General features: G+C 43.7%; 1 protein-coding gene across 1 annotated transcript; it reads right to left on the bottom strand.

The window, feature by feature from the left end:
• Positions 1–1,919: 1,919 nt before the first annotated feature.
• LOC139651886 (SHC-transforming protein 1-like) lies at positions 1,920–11,685 on the bottom strand. The gene is made up of 13 exons (XM_071528779.1): positions 11,634–11,685; positions 10,983–11,536; positions 9,741–9,811; positions 8,039–8,102; positions 7,827–7,946; positions 7,667–7,720; positions 6,190–6,241; positions 5,284–5,410; positions 4,455–4,644; positions 3,907–3,979; positions 3,531–3,627; positions 3,255–3,402; positions 1,920–2,706 (listed from the first exon to the last, which is right to left on the bottom strand). Exons 1-13 carry the CDS (start codon positions 11,683–11,685, stop codon positions 2,578–2,580), a joined length of 1,731 nt encoding a protein of 576 aa, XP_071384880.1. The 3' UTR covers positions 1,920–2,577.
• Positions 11,686–13,058: the final 1,373 nt, after the last annotated feature.

Genomic DNA, 13,058 nt, shown 5'->3' on the forward strand with positions numbered 1-13,058 from the left:
ACCACTGAGCTTCAGGCTGAGTGGAAGGAGAAGGAGGTCCTCCTCAGAAAATGGAGGAACTCCAACTTCTTCAGAAACAGATGGGCTTCTCAACATGTGAGCAGGCCACTAAGCTTAATGCTGAGCAGGAGGAGAAGGAGGTCCTCCTCTGAAAAATGGACAGGCTTAAAGAAAAGCTCCACAGCAACCACGATGAAGCACATGGCCTGTGAGATGGAGGAGGCACATCAGCAAGAAATGGAGGAGCTGAAAATGCTCCAGAATCAGAAGGCCTTGAGCAACCGGGAGACCATAAAGCTCAGGGGCTCAGAGGTGCTGAAGACACTGGACCAAAAAACTGAGGAGCTGAAAAGGCTCCACACAGAGAAGGCCTTAAGCACAGAGCTTACCATCAAGCTCAAGGCAGAGGAGGAGGAGAAGGAGGGCCTCCTCCAAGAAATGGAGAATCTGAAGACACTCCAGAAAGAGAAAGACTGGAGCATCCAGGAGCTTTCAATCAAGCTCAAGACAGAGAAGGAGGAGAAGGATGTTCTCGTCAAAGAAATGGAAGAGCAGGCCATAATTAAGCTCAAGGTCTGCGACATGGAGAATGAGGCCCTCAACTGTAACACCAGAGGTGGGAGGTTCTGGAGAGCGAAAACTGCACAAAACATTCAGGAAGCCTTCCAGACTGAGAAGATTCATTAAGCTCCTGAAGATTCATTAAGCTCCCATCCCCACACACACCCTAACTTTTCCTCCCTCAATATTCCTATTAAAAAATAAAATAAAATATAAAATAAAATAATGCTCTGCAAGTATTCTTTTATTCCTGTAGAGAATTGTAAGTGGCACCGCAGTCAACATTGTATGCAGAGCATGTAAGACAGCTAGACAGAGACAGTGTTGTAGAGAAAATATCTGCTAGCTGTATGGATCTATGGTTGTTTTTAATGTATGAATTGTTTGTGTGGAGCTGCTCTGCTACCATACATTTACCTCATCCTCTGCGCAATTAGCCAGAGCATCTCTGGGTTGGGAAAAGTCAGAGTTTTATTCCGCAATGACGAGTTACAGGTGTAGGTCTTCAGACTGGAGCCATGTCTTTATCTCAATAAAGTCAGTCACCTCCATTACAGTCATTATTTTAATATTTTGATCTATGTTGTTTTAATCTCAAAGGCCATAATGACTAGAAATCCATGTGTAACGGTCATGACCTGGAGTGGGCCGCAATGAGTCATGCTGCGATCAATCCCCATATCAAACGAGGACAGAGACACGCTATCTCCAGGTCATGCAGTCATGTAGCAGTGGATGATTCAGAAGTCTTTATTGGCAGCGTGAGAGAGTTGAACGTGTCACCTGTAAGGAGGCGGCTACAGTCAGAGTCACGTTGTCAGTGGAGACGTTGAGGATGATCCTGCTGCCAGAAAACTGCAGGTTGCTCTGACCCAGAACAGCAGATGGTCCCTTAGAGGCTGGTAATGACAAAATCACTGTCATTGTAATATTGTGTTTATTCATTATATGTGCGCATGTGTGTGTGCATGTCTCCCCGAACACCTTACTCTGTAGACTGGCTTGGCTCCGGATGTCCTTGGTCACATTGACACCAAAGTGTAATTACAAAACCATTTTCACAATCTGCAAACAACTTCTTGAGAGTAAATATACTCTTAATATACTGTGATGTGTTACCTTTTTCTCTGTCTCTCTGCATTTAAATTAGATTGCCAAAGAAGAAGAAGAAGAAGTTATGTGTGTTTGTGTGGTGGGAGACTTGTGAGATCAGAAATGGATCCTTTCACCCGATGACACACTGAGGAGGTATTGTATTATATTTTATTAGGAACAAAATGCTGCTATTTGCATATTTGAGAGCTTATCCAAGAACAAGCTGCCCAGCACCTAAGAGAGAATAAATAAACAGTGTACTTCAATCTGTAGATTCTGGTTACAAAGAGCATTTAGATGAGTCATTCACATTGTAGCAAATAAGAGAAGTGAAAAGTCATTTTGAAAAAGCAAACATGGGAAATTAGGATGCAAAAGAATAACCAATCAAAATGAATGAACATCTCTCAAATTCAGCATGTGGCAAAAATCATTCTGTAAATCTCCAATCACCTCCATCATTTCCCCCTCACACCTGTAATTGTGCTTCGACTTTGAGTAAACACCAGCAAATACAGCCTCAGAGAGAGAGAGAGAGAGCGGGCGTTCTGCAGGCCAGTGGTCCTCAACAGGGGGAGAGATGTGACTTGAGATTTTGTTCAAATGTTAAGAAAATCAAAGTCAAACCAAATTATTACATTCACCATTTTTATATTTACTTTAATGAGAAAATAATACAATATTGTCAAACCAAGTTAAAGCAGTTTGGGCCAGGTTTAGCAGTTAATTGGAATTGACGGCCCACTTGTTTACAAAACTTTTTCAAGCAGCCAATAATTTTGCATGGCTTGGAATTTTGTTACCTGGGCAAATTATGCCTCAGCACCAAAAATGTTGAGGACCACTGCTGGAGGCTAACGTAAGCCTACAGGCTATACTTATGTGTGTGTGTGTGTGTGTGTGTGTGTGTGTGTGTGTGTGTCAGTGTCTCTGCAGGATGGGCTGTCTCAGGCACAGCTCACTGTTCCCAGAAACGATGGGTGTCTGGCTCTCCATGTGGAAACGCACCAGGTGACCAACGCTCAGAAACACCTGATCACGAGTCCGCACCTGACCACACACAAACACATAAAACGAGCATTAACATTTAGGCCAGCAGCCTGTCTCCTGCTCATGTGTGAGTACAAGAGCACCAGGGTTGGGGTCATTCATGAATTGAATTGAGAATGCATGGCGAAATTCCAATTCAATTCCTGGAGTTGGAATTGGAATTAAATTGGAATGACAGGAAACAGAATTGAATTGAATTTCTAAGAGAGGATGTCTTGACTTGCCAAACATTATGAATCAAACATTATGAATCAAATAAAAGACAGTTAAACAAATCAAATGCATTCGATGCATATGTGTTACAATTATGTTATGCATCAAATACCACCTGAAAGGCACCTTTAACATTTTATGATATTCAGTATTGATAATATATAACACTACATGCAATCTCAGATATGTGGTAAGAAAAACAAAACAAAACATGGAATTTCACAGAATTTCATTGTGTTTTCAATTCCAATTCCAGTTCCTCAGATGAATTGGACTGATGAGTTCATTCATGAATTTGACCCAAACCCTGAAGAGCACAAACCCCACATGTCTACCTGTCCATGAGGATCAACCAGCAGCAGGTGCCTCACGGTGGCTCCCTCCATGCCACTCAGAACATACTGTCCGGAGGCAGAGCTGCTCTCCCTGACCAGGAAATCCCCGCTGCAGGAGAGGAGAGACTCCGCCTGCACTCTGCCTAACCTGGGATGGAAGAAACAAACATCGGTGAGGAAGGGAGAGAGAGTCGCACAGCGGCAACACCAAGGCTGACGGACAGCCAAGGCCGATTATTGATTGACAGAAATGTTACAGTGATCGTGATTATCCACCTGCCGTGGAACCAGCCTTCCTCCTTGATCAGATCCTGGATCAGTCGCTCAGACAGAGGCTGGGAGTCGCACTGTTCAGCACTGATCTCAGATCCCACTGTGTAAGATGGAGAGAGATAGAGTATGATAGAGGAAGAATATTATAGCAAAAAACACACACTCACACACTTCTGTTCAAAAACCTTGTGGGCATATTTGAGATAAGATGGTCAGAACAATCACTCATTCTCTCTCTCTCTCTCTCTCTCTCTCTCTCTCTCTCTCTCTCTCACACACACACACACACACACACACACACAAACACACACACACACACACACACATAGACAAAGACACACGTTTCAGATTGGACTGGCAGTGTATTGATGATTTTTACCTGCAGGTGGAGCTGGAGTCTCTTCTGTGATGGAGCAGTTCTCATACAGCGAAACAGGCTCAGAGGAACAGATCTGCAACAAGAACAGATGAGTCATACACACAAGACTGCGATCTGTGTGTGTGTGTGTGTGTGTGTGTGTGTGTGTGTGTGTGTGCGCGCGCACGCCTGCCTGTGTGCCAATGTTTGCATACGCATGTGCGCCTGTGTGTGTGTCGATGATAATTCATGAATTTATTTTCTAAATCCATTTCGAATCATCCGCCCGTCAGATAAGAACCAGCCCAGCACAACACACATGGCCCACTACTGAATTATCACACAAAGCATCAGAAAAAGTTATACTAGAATGGAGTCAATGAATAATAGCTTAGGTGGGCTATAATACAGTATATACACACACACACCCAAGGATTCACTTCACTCACTTCACTTCATCTGACTTCAAGTTTTATTGAATGATGTTATGCTAGCAGATATCAACATAATGCCATTTGCTCATATTGACTAAATAGAGGGTGCGTTTGGAAGATACATTTAATTCATACCCTTTGTCTCCCAGCATCCTGTTCATTTGCCCCCCTTGCGATCCGCATGTCCTCTATTCCACCAGGAGGGGGCGTCTTTCCTGGGATCTCATTGTAGTAGTCGTGCTGCTCACTGACTTCATTGTCCTCCTTGTCTTTATGGTCCTTCATGGTTTCCTCTGGGCTCCAGTCGCTGATTCTCACTGCTGACCTGCACACAGTCCATAACTAGACATTCAGCTTATACGGCCGTGCCTGTGGAAGAGCTGAGACATGGCTGCTCTCTCTGCATCACGTGCATGTGAATGTGCAGTACAGTACACACACACACACACACACACACACACACACACACACACAGACTTAACAAACACTACGTTCTTCACTCTGTAGTTCAGACACAGGATAAAACAAAAAGCGTGGGCTCCTTTGAAATCCTTCACAGAATAAACTTGAGCGCTGAGCATAAGCCTGAGGGCACTAAATATAAACACACACACATACACACACATCAAGAAAAACAAGCCAAGGGCATAGGTTTTGTTTCAACTTTGGGGAGAACACACTCTGAATCAAACCCTAGACATATTATGGGTATTGTAGAGGCATAAATGCTATCCTGTTCTCTCTCACTTCATCAGCCAGATTGAAACAAATGATGTACATTTACATGAGAAGCGTATGCAGGTATGAGCAAGAGTGAGGAAATTATTTGTCATTGAGACATTGCTAAATCGAACTCCTGATCCAAAGGGTGAAAATGCAGTATATGCATTTGAGAGCAAAATCAGAGATTCCCCTGTCTCCCCCAAAATCTACGCCCATGAGGTAAACCTGACAGGAGGCCGACCTGGGAACGGAGGGGAGGACAGAAGGGGCGTGGCTGAGAAGTTGGCGGAAACGAGTCTCGAAGGCCTGACCGATGCTGTTGATGACCTCAGTGGCCCGACCCTGAGGACACTCCAGGATGTGACACGCTGAGAGAGAGAGAGAGAGAGAGAGAGACTGAGAGAGAGAGAGAGATGTTTTGTCCATCCTAACAGTGAAAGGTCATGTGTCGCCAGGGTTTGGGCCATCCATGAATTGAACTGAGAATGCTTGGTAAATTCCAATTCAGTTTCTGGAGTTGGAATTGGAACTGGAATGTCACCCAGCTCTAAGGAAACATAATTGGAATTGAATTGGAATGACAGAGAACAGAATTAAATTCCATGAAATTCCACTGCTAAGAGAGTTTGTCTTGACTTTCTAAAACATTATCAGTCAAACATTATGAATCAAGTAAAAGACAGTTCAAAATCAAATCAAATACGTCCAATTATGATTACATGCTATGCATCAAATACCATCTGAAAGGCACCTTTAACATTTTATGATATTCAGTATTGATAATATATAACACTATGTGTAATATCAGATATGTGGTAGGAAAAAACAAAAAATATGGAGTATCACAGAATTTCATTGAATCCTGAAATTCCAATTCAATCCCAATTCTGTTAACTTTTAACTCAGTAGGGTTTGTTTTCAAATACCAATTCCAGTTCCTTTGGAGGAATTGGAGTCCATTCATGAATTGATCCAAACCCTGCTGCCTACACAGTGAAGCCAGCCAGTCTGGTCTACCCTCTACATTTGTCATCATTTTTGATAATGACAAACTTCTGATAGTGATAAACAAAATGTTCCATTTTCTTTGATTGAATTTAGAGATTGAATTGTGTTATGTGACAAAACAGACAACTGTAACCCGTACCTCTCTGGTTGACTGGGTCTTTGGCAACATAAGCGATGTAATCTGCCATGTCCTATAAACAGATTCAGAGAAAAGAAAAAACAGAGCATGATTTAAAGGCGTGTGTGTGCGTGCGTGTGTGTGTGCATGCATGCGTGTGTGTGTGTGCATGTATGTGTGTGTGTGAGGGGGTCTTTGTGTGGGTCCAGTGGGTTTAGGATCTGTAATCATCCTTTTGATTGAGGACTGTTGGGTGGCAGGGAGTTTAATAATGTGAAAACACAGTAGACATTTCCACTTAATCATCACCCTCATGTAAAGGCTATGATAATCTGTGTATTAAATTCTATCTATGGTTCTCTGATACCAATGCAAGAGCAGAGTCAGCAAAATGTGCATCACAACACGGCCTCAATGGGAGATTGATGGTAAATTTTCCCCCTATCCTCCATGTGTCCGGGCCAACTGAGCTCTAAACTAAGGCACACTACAGGATTAAATTAATTGAATTAATTAAGATTAAATCAATTAAACATCAAACTGCCGTCCACATACCTTCACCAACGTTGTGCTCTAAAAAAGAAACTACTCGCCTGTTCACCCCAGTCTTTGCCTTCCAGGATCAAAATAGCAGTGAAATCTTACAGTGTGTTTAATTCACTGTTTGTTTGAGCAGCAAATGGTCAGTGCTGGTGGGATCATGGACTCTCACCAAGACATAAATATCAGTTTTTGTTAGTGAAGCAGTTTATTAAGCGGTGCTCAACCTAGACAGCAATAACTGTCATGTCTGCTGGCTGTCCAGATGAACGCTCTGACATTTACAGAGTAACATTGATTGTTTACAGAGATCGCTCCTTTATTCACTGCAGACCTGTAGGCTATAGCAGAATCAAACGCAGGATGAATAGCCTAAATTCTGTCAAGTGGAAATATTGGGGGAAAAGGGAAGGAAAATCCATTGTTTAACTTGTTTGAAACAGAATCGTTGAAGTGTAAAAGCCATTGAACGCATATACTGGCTTTGATACATACAAAGTAAAAAAGTATTTCATGTTTTTCCACTCGCTAGCCATCTATTGTTAGGCCTTTGTGAGAACAGTAGAAGCCTATCCAGCAAGCAGTAGGTTATAGCTAAAAAAGGAAATAATATATTCTTTGTTTTTGATTTTTTTGGGGGGTATTATGGGTTCATTGCCCCCTAAAGTCATGCAGTTGCAGCGGAGAGGAAATACGACTGATCCGTGCATCACTAATTCAAAGTATAGGAGGAGGAAGAGTTGTGGTGGGAGGTGGGAAATAACTCAACCCCCCAGTAATGGCAGCTAACCGAGCGGTAATCAACCTAAATCAAATTACACTGTGTGTGTGTGTGTGTGTGTGTGTGTGTGTGTGTGTGTGTGTGTGTGTGTGTGTGTGTGTATGTGTGTGTTAGTGCACATGTCTGTCTCTCATGAACGTGTTTGTGCATGTGAAACGTTTGAGGCAACGAACATACTGGGTCTCCTCCCGAGGCGAACGAAATGGACTGCATGTTGTGGTGGGCGATCGTCTGAGGAAAGAGTAAGAGAGAAAAAGAGAGAAAGAGAATGAGGTTTTTCACTCCAGGGCCTCGGTAATGAATAGTGACAGATCAGCAGTTATTATTTGCGTGTCACCTGTAAGGAGGCGGCGGTGGTCAGAGTCACGCTGTCAGTGGAGACGGTGAGGATGATCCTGCTGCCAGAAAACTGCAGGTTGCTCTGACCCAGAACAGCAGACAGGCCCTTGTGTAGAGGCTGGTAATGACAAAATCACTGTCATTTTAGTCATGTGTGTGTTGATTATGTGTGTTTGAGTGTGAGTGTGTGTTTGTGTGTGTATGACTTACCCTTTTATTTTTTACTGCCATCTTGGCTCCTGATGTCCTCTCACACAGTCTGCTGATTGCCTCCCTGCGTAACATGCAGGCATACACACACAAATGTGGATGAATACGCACACACACACACACACACACACAAACAGAGACACATGTTACGTGCACATACACACAGAATCCACACACAGACACGTGCACACACACATACACACACCAATCACAGAGATACCTTTGTAAATATGTGATCCGGTACCAGCCGTTCACATGTGACTTGCATGTGAGAATATAATAGGAAGGAAGCTGCATTACAAATGAGCTAATCTAAATCAAAGAAATCTATAATAATACCATAATAATACCATATGTGCCTTATTATTAAAAATTGTTATTTGTTATTATAGTCACCAATATAATTATAATTAATTATACTGAGACTACAATATAAACCTCAAAACTAACTGAAATAAGATCATCAAGAATAGTTTTTGTTTTGACTTTTTTAGACAAAGCCAAAATTATGGTGGAATATGGTGGGAAAACCCTGGAGAAAGGAATAAGGCATCCATCTGCTCTCTGTACCATCAATACAGTGATGCATACTGTTACATGCATGAGCATTACAAGGTAATTCTCCAACAATGTATACTTGTGCATTGCTTGTTTAAAATTGGACATATGAAGTAGTTATCTTGGACACACTCTTCCTGGCCGTGACTGAAACTGAAATTACTGTAAATAAAATAAATACTAAAATAAAACAAAGCGATTGAAAAATTAAAAATAAAAGTGATTAAAATAAAATGTGCAAACACTGCCTAAAAAATAACTGAAACAAAAAAAAAACTTTAAACAAAAAAACTAATTTTAAAATCTATTGCTGACTACAAAACAAAAATAGCCCAGGTTTGTGTCTATATTTTACTCGTGTAATTCTACTCTGCCTCCAGAGAGCTGAAACTCAGGTCAGAGAGGTCTGATGGTCAAAACAACTTTCTCTCTCTCTCTCTCTCTCTCTCTCTCTCTCTCTCTCTCTCTCTCTCTCTCCCTCACACACACACACACACACACACAGACAAAAGTAACATTATCTCACTATCCAGGAAGCAAGTATTTTTCTCTTCCTTGAAAACAAATTACATGTGATGGAGTCAGGTCTCTCTCTCTCTCCCTCTCTCTCTCTCTCCCTCCCTCTCTCTCTCTGTCTCTCTCTCTCTCTCTCTCTCTCTCTCTCTTCATAAGACTACGAGAGATCATTAGGAGGAAATTCATCTAATTGGATTTTCTGCCCCATCATTCAGGAGCGTTGTTGTGAACAGAGGTCGCTGTGTACATCTGAGTTTTGGCATCCAGCGCTAGGATGTCAATATCAAAACATGAAGAGAAACCCCCGGGTTATGAAATGTTATACATTTAACTTGATTTCCCCTTTGAATTATTTGAATCAGCCACGCATGTCTTGGCTGGCAGTGCAGTTCAATGCTCCATGAATTGAGGCATGGTAAAGCATTTTCCTGTTTGTCTTCTTCGACGCACAAACAAACATCAGCCTCATTCATGCATTCATTGCCTCGTAGTTGGGATTGTTTTTCATATTCTGAGACACTGTCAGCAGTTAGACGTTCATTCTTGTGTCCTAATGCATATGAAAGAGGGAGTTTGTGTGTGTGTGTGTGTTTGTGTATGTGTGTTGGGGGGGGGGGTGTCCTCCTACCGTGTGACTTGCATTCTCGTGTCAAAGTCCAAGGCCCTCATGGACTGGGTCACCTCCACACTACCCATGTACTAGGGAGACAACACAACAGCAGTTACACACTGATTCACAAATAAATAAAACAACACACAATCTTTGTGCACAAAATTCATTGACGCATGAACATGTATTTGAATGTATAGATGTGAAGTGGGGGGGGGTTAGTGTAATCAGACTGTGTTTGCAGACGCTGTGCACTAGGGTACACTCTTCGCAGTCCTGCTCCTATTGGCCACGAGCTTCATCAGAGCCGCCCCTATAGGCTGGAGGCAGGATGAGTAAGTCTGCTGATGGAGACCATACCCAAATCAATACGTGTGTGTGTGTGTGTGTGTATGTGTGTGTGTGTGTGTGTGTGTGTGTGTGTGTGTGTGTGTGTGTGTGTGTATGTGCTTGTTTATAGAGGACAGTAAGTCAATCCGTTCTCATTTCCATCAGTGGTCAGCTCACAGGCCCTGCTCCTAATCACCCATGCGGACACACCTCCGGTTCTAGGACAGCATGGGCTCTACTGATACCGGATATACGCGCGCACACACACACACACACACGCGCACAGACACACACGCACGCACGCACACATACACATACACACACACGCACACACACACACACAACCAGAGCAGATCTAGAGAGGAGCACAGAGCCAGGATGAGTCACTACTGCCTACACAGGAAGCTCCGTCTGAGAGGGAGGGGGTAGAGGAGAGTCTGTTTGTCTATGTGCATGCATGCGTGTGTGTGTGTGTGTGTGTGTGTGTGTGTGTGTGTGTGTGTGCCGCATGTATGGTCACATGCGTGTGTTTGCTTTTGCACTTGTAGGATTTTAACTGTGTCGACTCAACTCTCTCTGTTGGGACCCTGAATACCAGTGCAGCTGCACTCTCTTACATAGCATTCAAAATACAGCGTATTAAAATGAAGTCTCACTTTAATACACTGATCTCTGTGAAAAACTACATTAAGTGAACAAACACAGAGATCCCCTCTACATTTTAGCACCCTCTAAATACATTAATTATTTGTAGTTTGAAAAAGTCAAAGCCAAAAACATGCAAATCAAGCAAGGAAACTTACTCCCACACTCTTTTACTTGCTGCCTGCTACACAACCAGTCAGATTTTTATTTGTGTACAGCGGTGTGTGCTCATGTACTGTATGTGTGTGTGTGTGTGTGTGTGTGTGTGTGTGTGTTGACAGGCACCTTGATGTGATGATGAACCACTCTGTCCTCTGGCCCAACTGTAGCGCAATCTCCTGCTGCAGAGGAAGTCTTCGAGCAGGACAGACCGCCTCGGTGTGAGCAGAGAGGACACCCGGGGGTCCAGGGGAGACTGGCCATCCGGTGCAGGGTGATGGGTCTCTTGGTGCGGTGTAGCGCCGAGTGGGTTTGGTCGTGACCGGTCGCCAGGGGCATAGGAAGGGAAGTTTGGCTACAGAGTCTCTGATTGGGTCCCGAGGCCCACTCCGGTCTGGTTAAGGGTCTGTCAATGTGTCCGTCTACGGTTCTGTCCCCGAGTCTGTTCGCCTGCCCCCTCAGGCCCAGCAGAGAAACGGGGCTGTGCAGCCGGATGTTGGCCATGCGGGGGATGAAGCCCTTCAGGGTGGACGGCCCCTGGTCCGAGGGGGTCCGGGGGTCCAGCTGGGCAGAGTTTAAGCAAAGGTCACCCTTCAGGGGCAGCGCCGCTTGGGGCCGATCCTCCAGAGAGGTCAGCGAGTCGTTGCGCAGACGGCTGTACTTGGTGCGCTGCAGCATGCCTGTCGAGGATGTAGAAAGTGTTAGAATCACACATACAGAACAGGAATTTTAATTTATTATGTGGCTCTAATGACTGTTGCATTATTGAGGAGCTACCTGGGAAGAGTCCTGCCTGTGCTTTGAACCTGGGAAGGGTCTGCTCTCTCATAGTCAGAGACCTGGGACAGGAACGCACTGGGACAGATAGAGAAGATATTGGAGAACGTACCAGGAATTAGGCTAACAGTCATTAGGATTTAGTCTTGATGAAGTGGTATTATTTGATCTGAGGACTTCAGTGTCCAAAGTGCCGAGACAGCAGGAAAGGAAAGGACAGAAGAGAGGCATGAAACACACAAAGTTCCTATTTTTGGTCCATTTACTGATCAACTGGTCTCTCTGGGAAATTATCTCTACATTTAGCATCAGGGGTAACACACACAGGGGATTTTTAGATGGGACAACACAGTTGATGATAATCTAACTCACCTGCGTGGGACTGGTGATGTCCTGTGTAGTCTAAAGTCCAATCTGCTCCGGTCCGGTCATGCTGAGAAAAGTCCCATCCTACTGACCCGTACACTTTCTCACTCTCTCTATCAGTCAGTCGCCAGGTTTCACTCCCCTCCACACCCTGCTAACTTTCCTCCCTTCTCTCTTTTCTTTCTGAGGAAGAGCAGAATTGTGCAGCTTTCATGAATGAACTTTCTCTCTTTTTTATGAATGAGAAGCTCCCTCACTTCCTCTTTCTCTCTCTCTCTCTATGACTGCGCATGCAGATGAATGTGTGAATGGAGCGGAGGAGAGATTGACAGACGGCCCCTCAGGCTCTCTCCCCCCTCCCCCATAAACTACCACCCAATCACAGGCGGGCAGGGTGACTCATGCTGCACACACACTCACACTTACACACTGAGGCAGAGCCAATACAGTACATGAACGCTCTATTCCTCTCTTCTATCATCAATTGCTTTCCCAGCACCTCAGAGATGCTGTTTAGGTGTATGTTATTAATTCAGTATTTAGCTTGGCTCGTCCCAATAAGAAATGCGTGCTCTTAAGCTATTTCATCATACTAGGGTTTACCATCCGAGAGAACAGCTTCTCCCCAATTGCTACTGATAGCTCAGGCTGACTTGAGTTAGCCGACAATGGACATTTCATAGTGTATCTGAGGCATGTGATATTCAAATGACCTGCATGAACACACAAGAGGAAGGGGAACGGGCTGGAGACATTTGCATTTCCGTTTGACTTGATTCCAATCAGAACAATAGGCCAAACGCCTACTGAAGAGTGTAGTTATCCCTCACAACACGTATCACTTCTTACCAACCACACAGTAAGCAGAGACAAACTAGCATTACTGACAGTTACTTAGTACTGATTCATAAACTAAAATGAATAATTCACAAAGTGTAAGGAGAAAAACCTATTCTAGTCTTTAGTCATTTCATTTTTCTAGACATAAACCTTACTGCTTGACTACTGTATGTAAATACATTCGATGTTGCAGCACAAAGACTCAGATGGGACTGGATA

This window comes from Centroberyx affinis, unplaced genomic scaffold, assembly GCF_046629955.1.
Source record: "Centroberyx affinis isolate AG114_WGS23_722 - 3 ecotype Tasmania unplaced genomic scaffold, CSIRO-AGI_Caff_v1 ptg000122l_1, whole genome shotgun sequence".
Lineage (NCBI taxonomy): Eukaryota > Metazoa > Chordata > Actinopteri > Beryciformes > Berycidae > Centroberyx > Centroberyx affinis.

Coding starts and splice junctions, on each gene's coding strand:
- LOC139651886 (XM_071528779.1), bottom strand. CDS start 11,685: ATGAGAGAGCAGACCCTTCCCAGGTTCAAAGCACAGGCAGGACTCTTC. Junction 8,103..9,740: donor ACGAGAATGCAAGTCACACG/GTAGGAGGACAC, acceptor CATGTTACGCAG/GGAGGCAATCAGCAGACTGT. Junction 3,628..3,906: donor GACTCCAGCTCCACCTGCAG/GTAAAAATCATC, acceptor CATCTTACACAG/TGGGATCTGAGATCAGTGCT.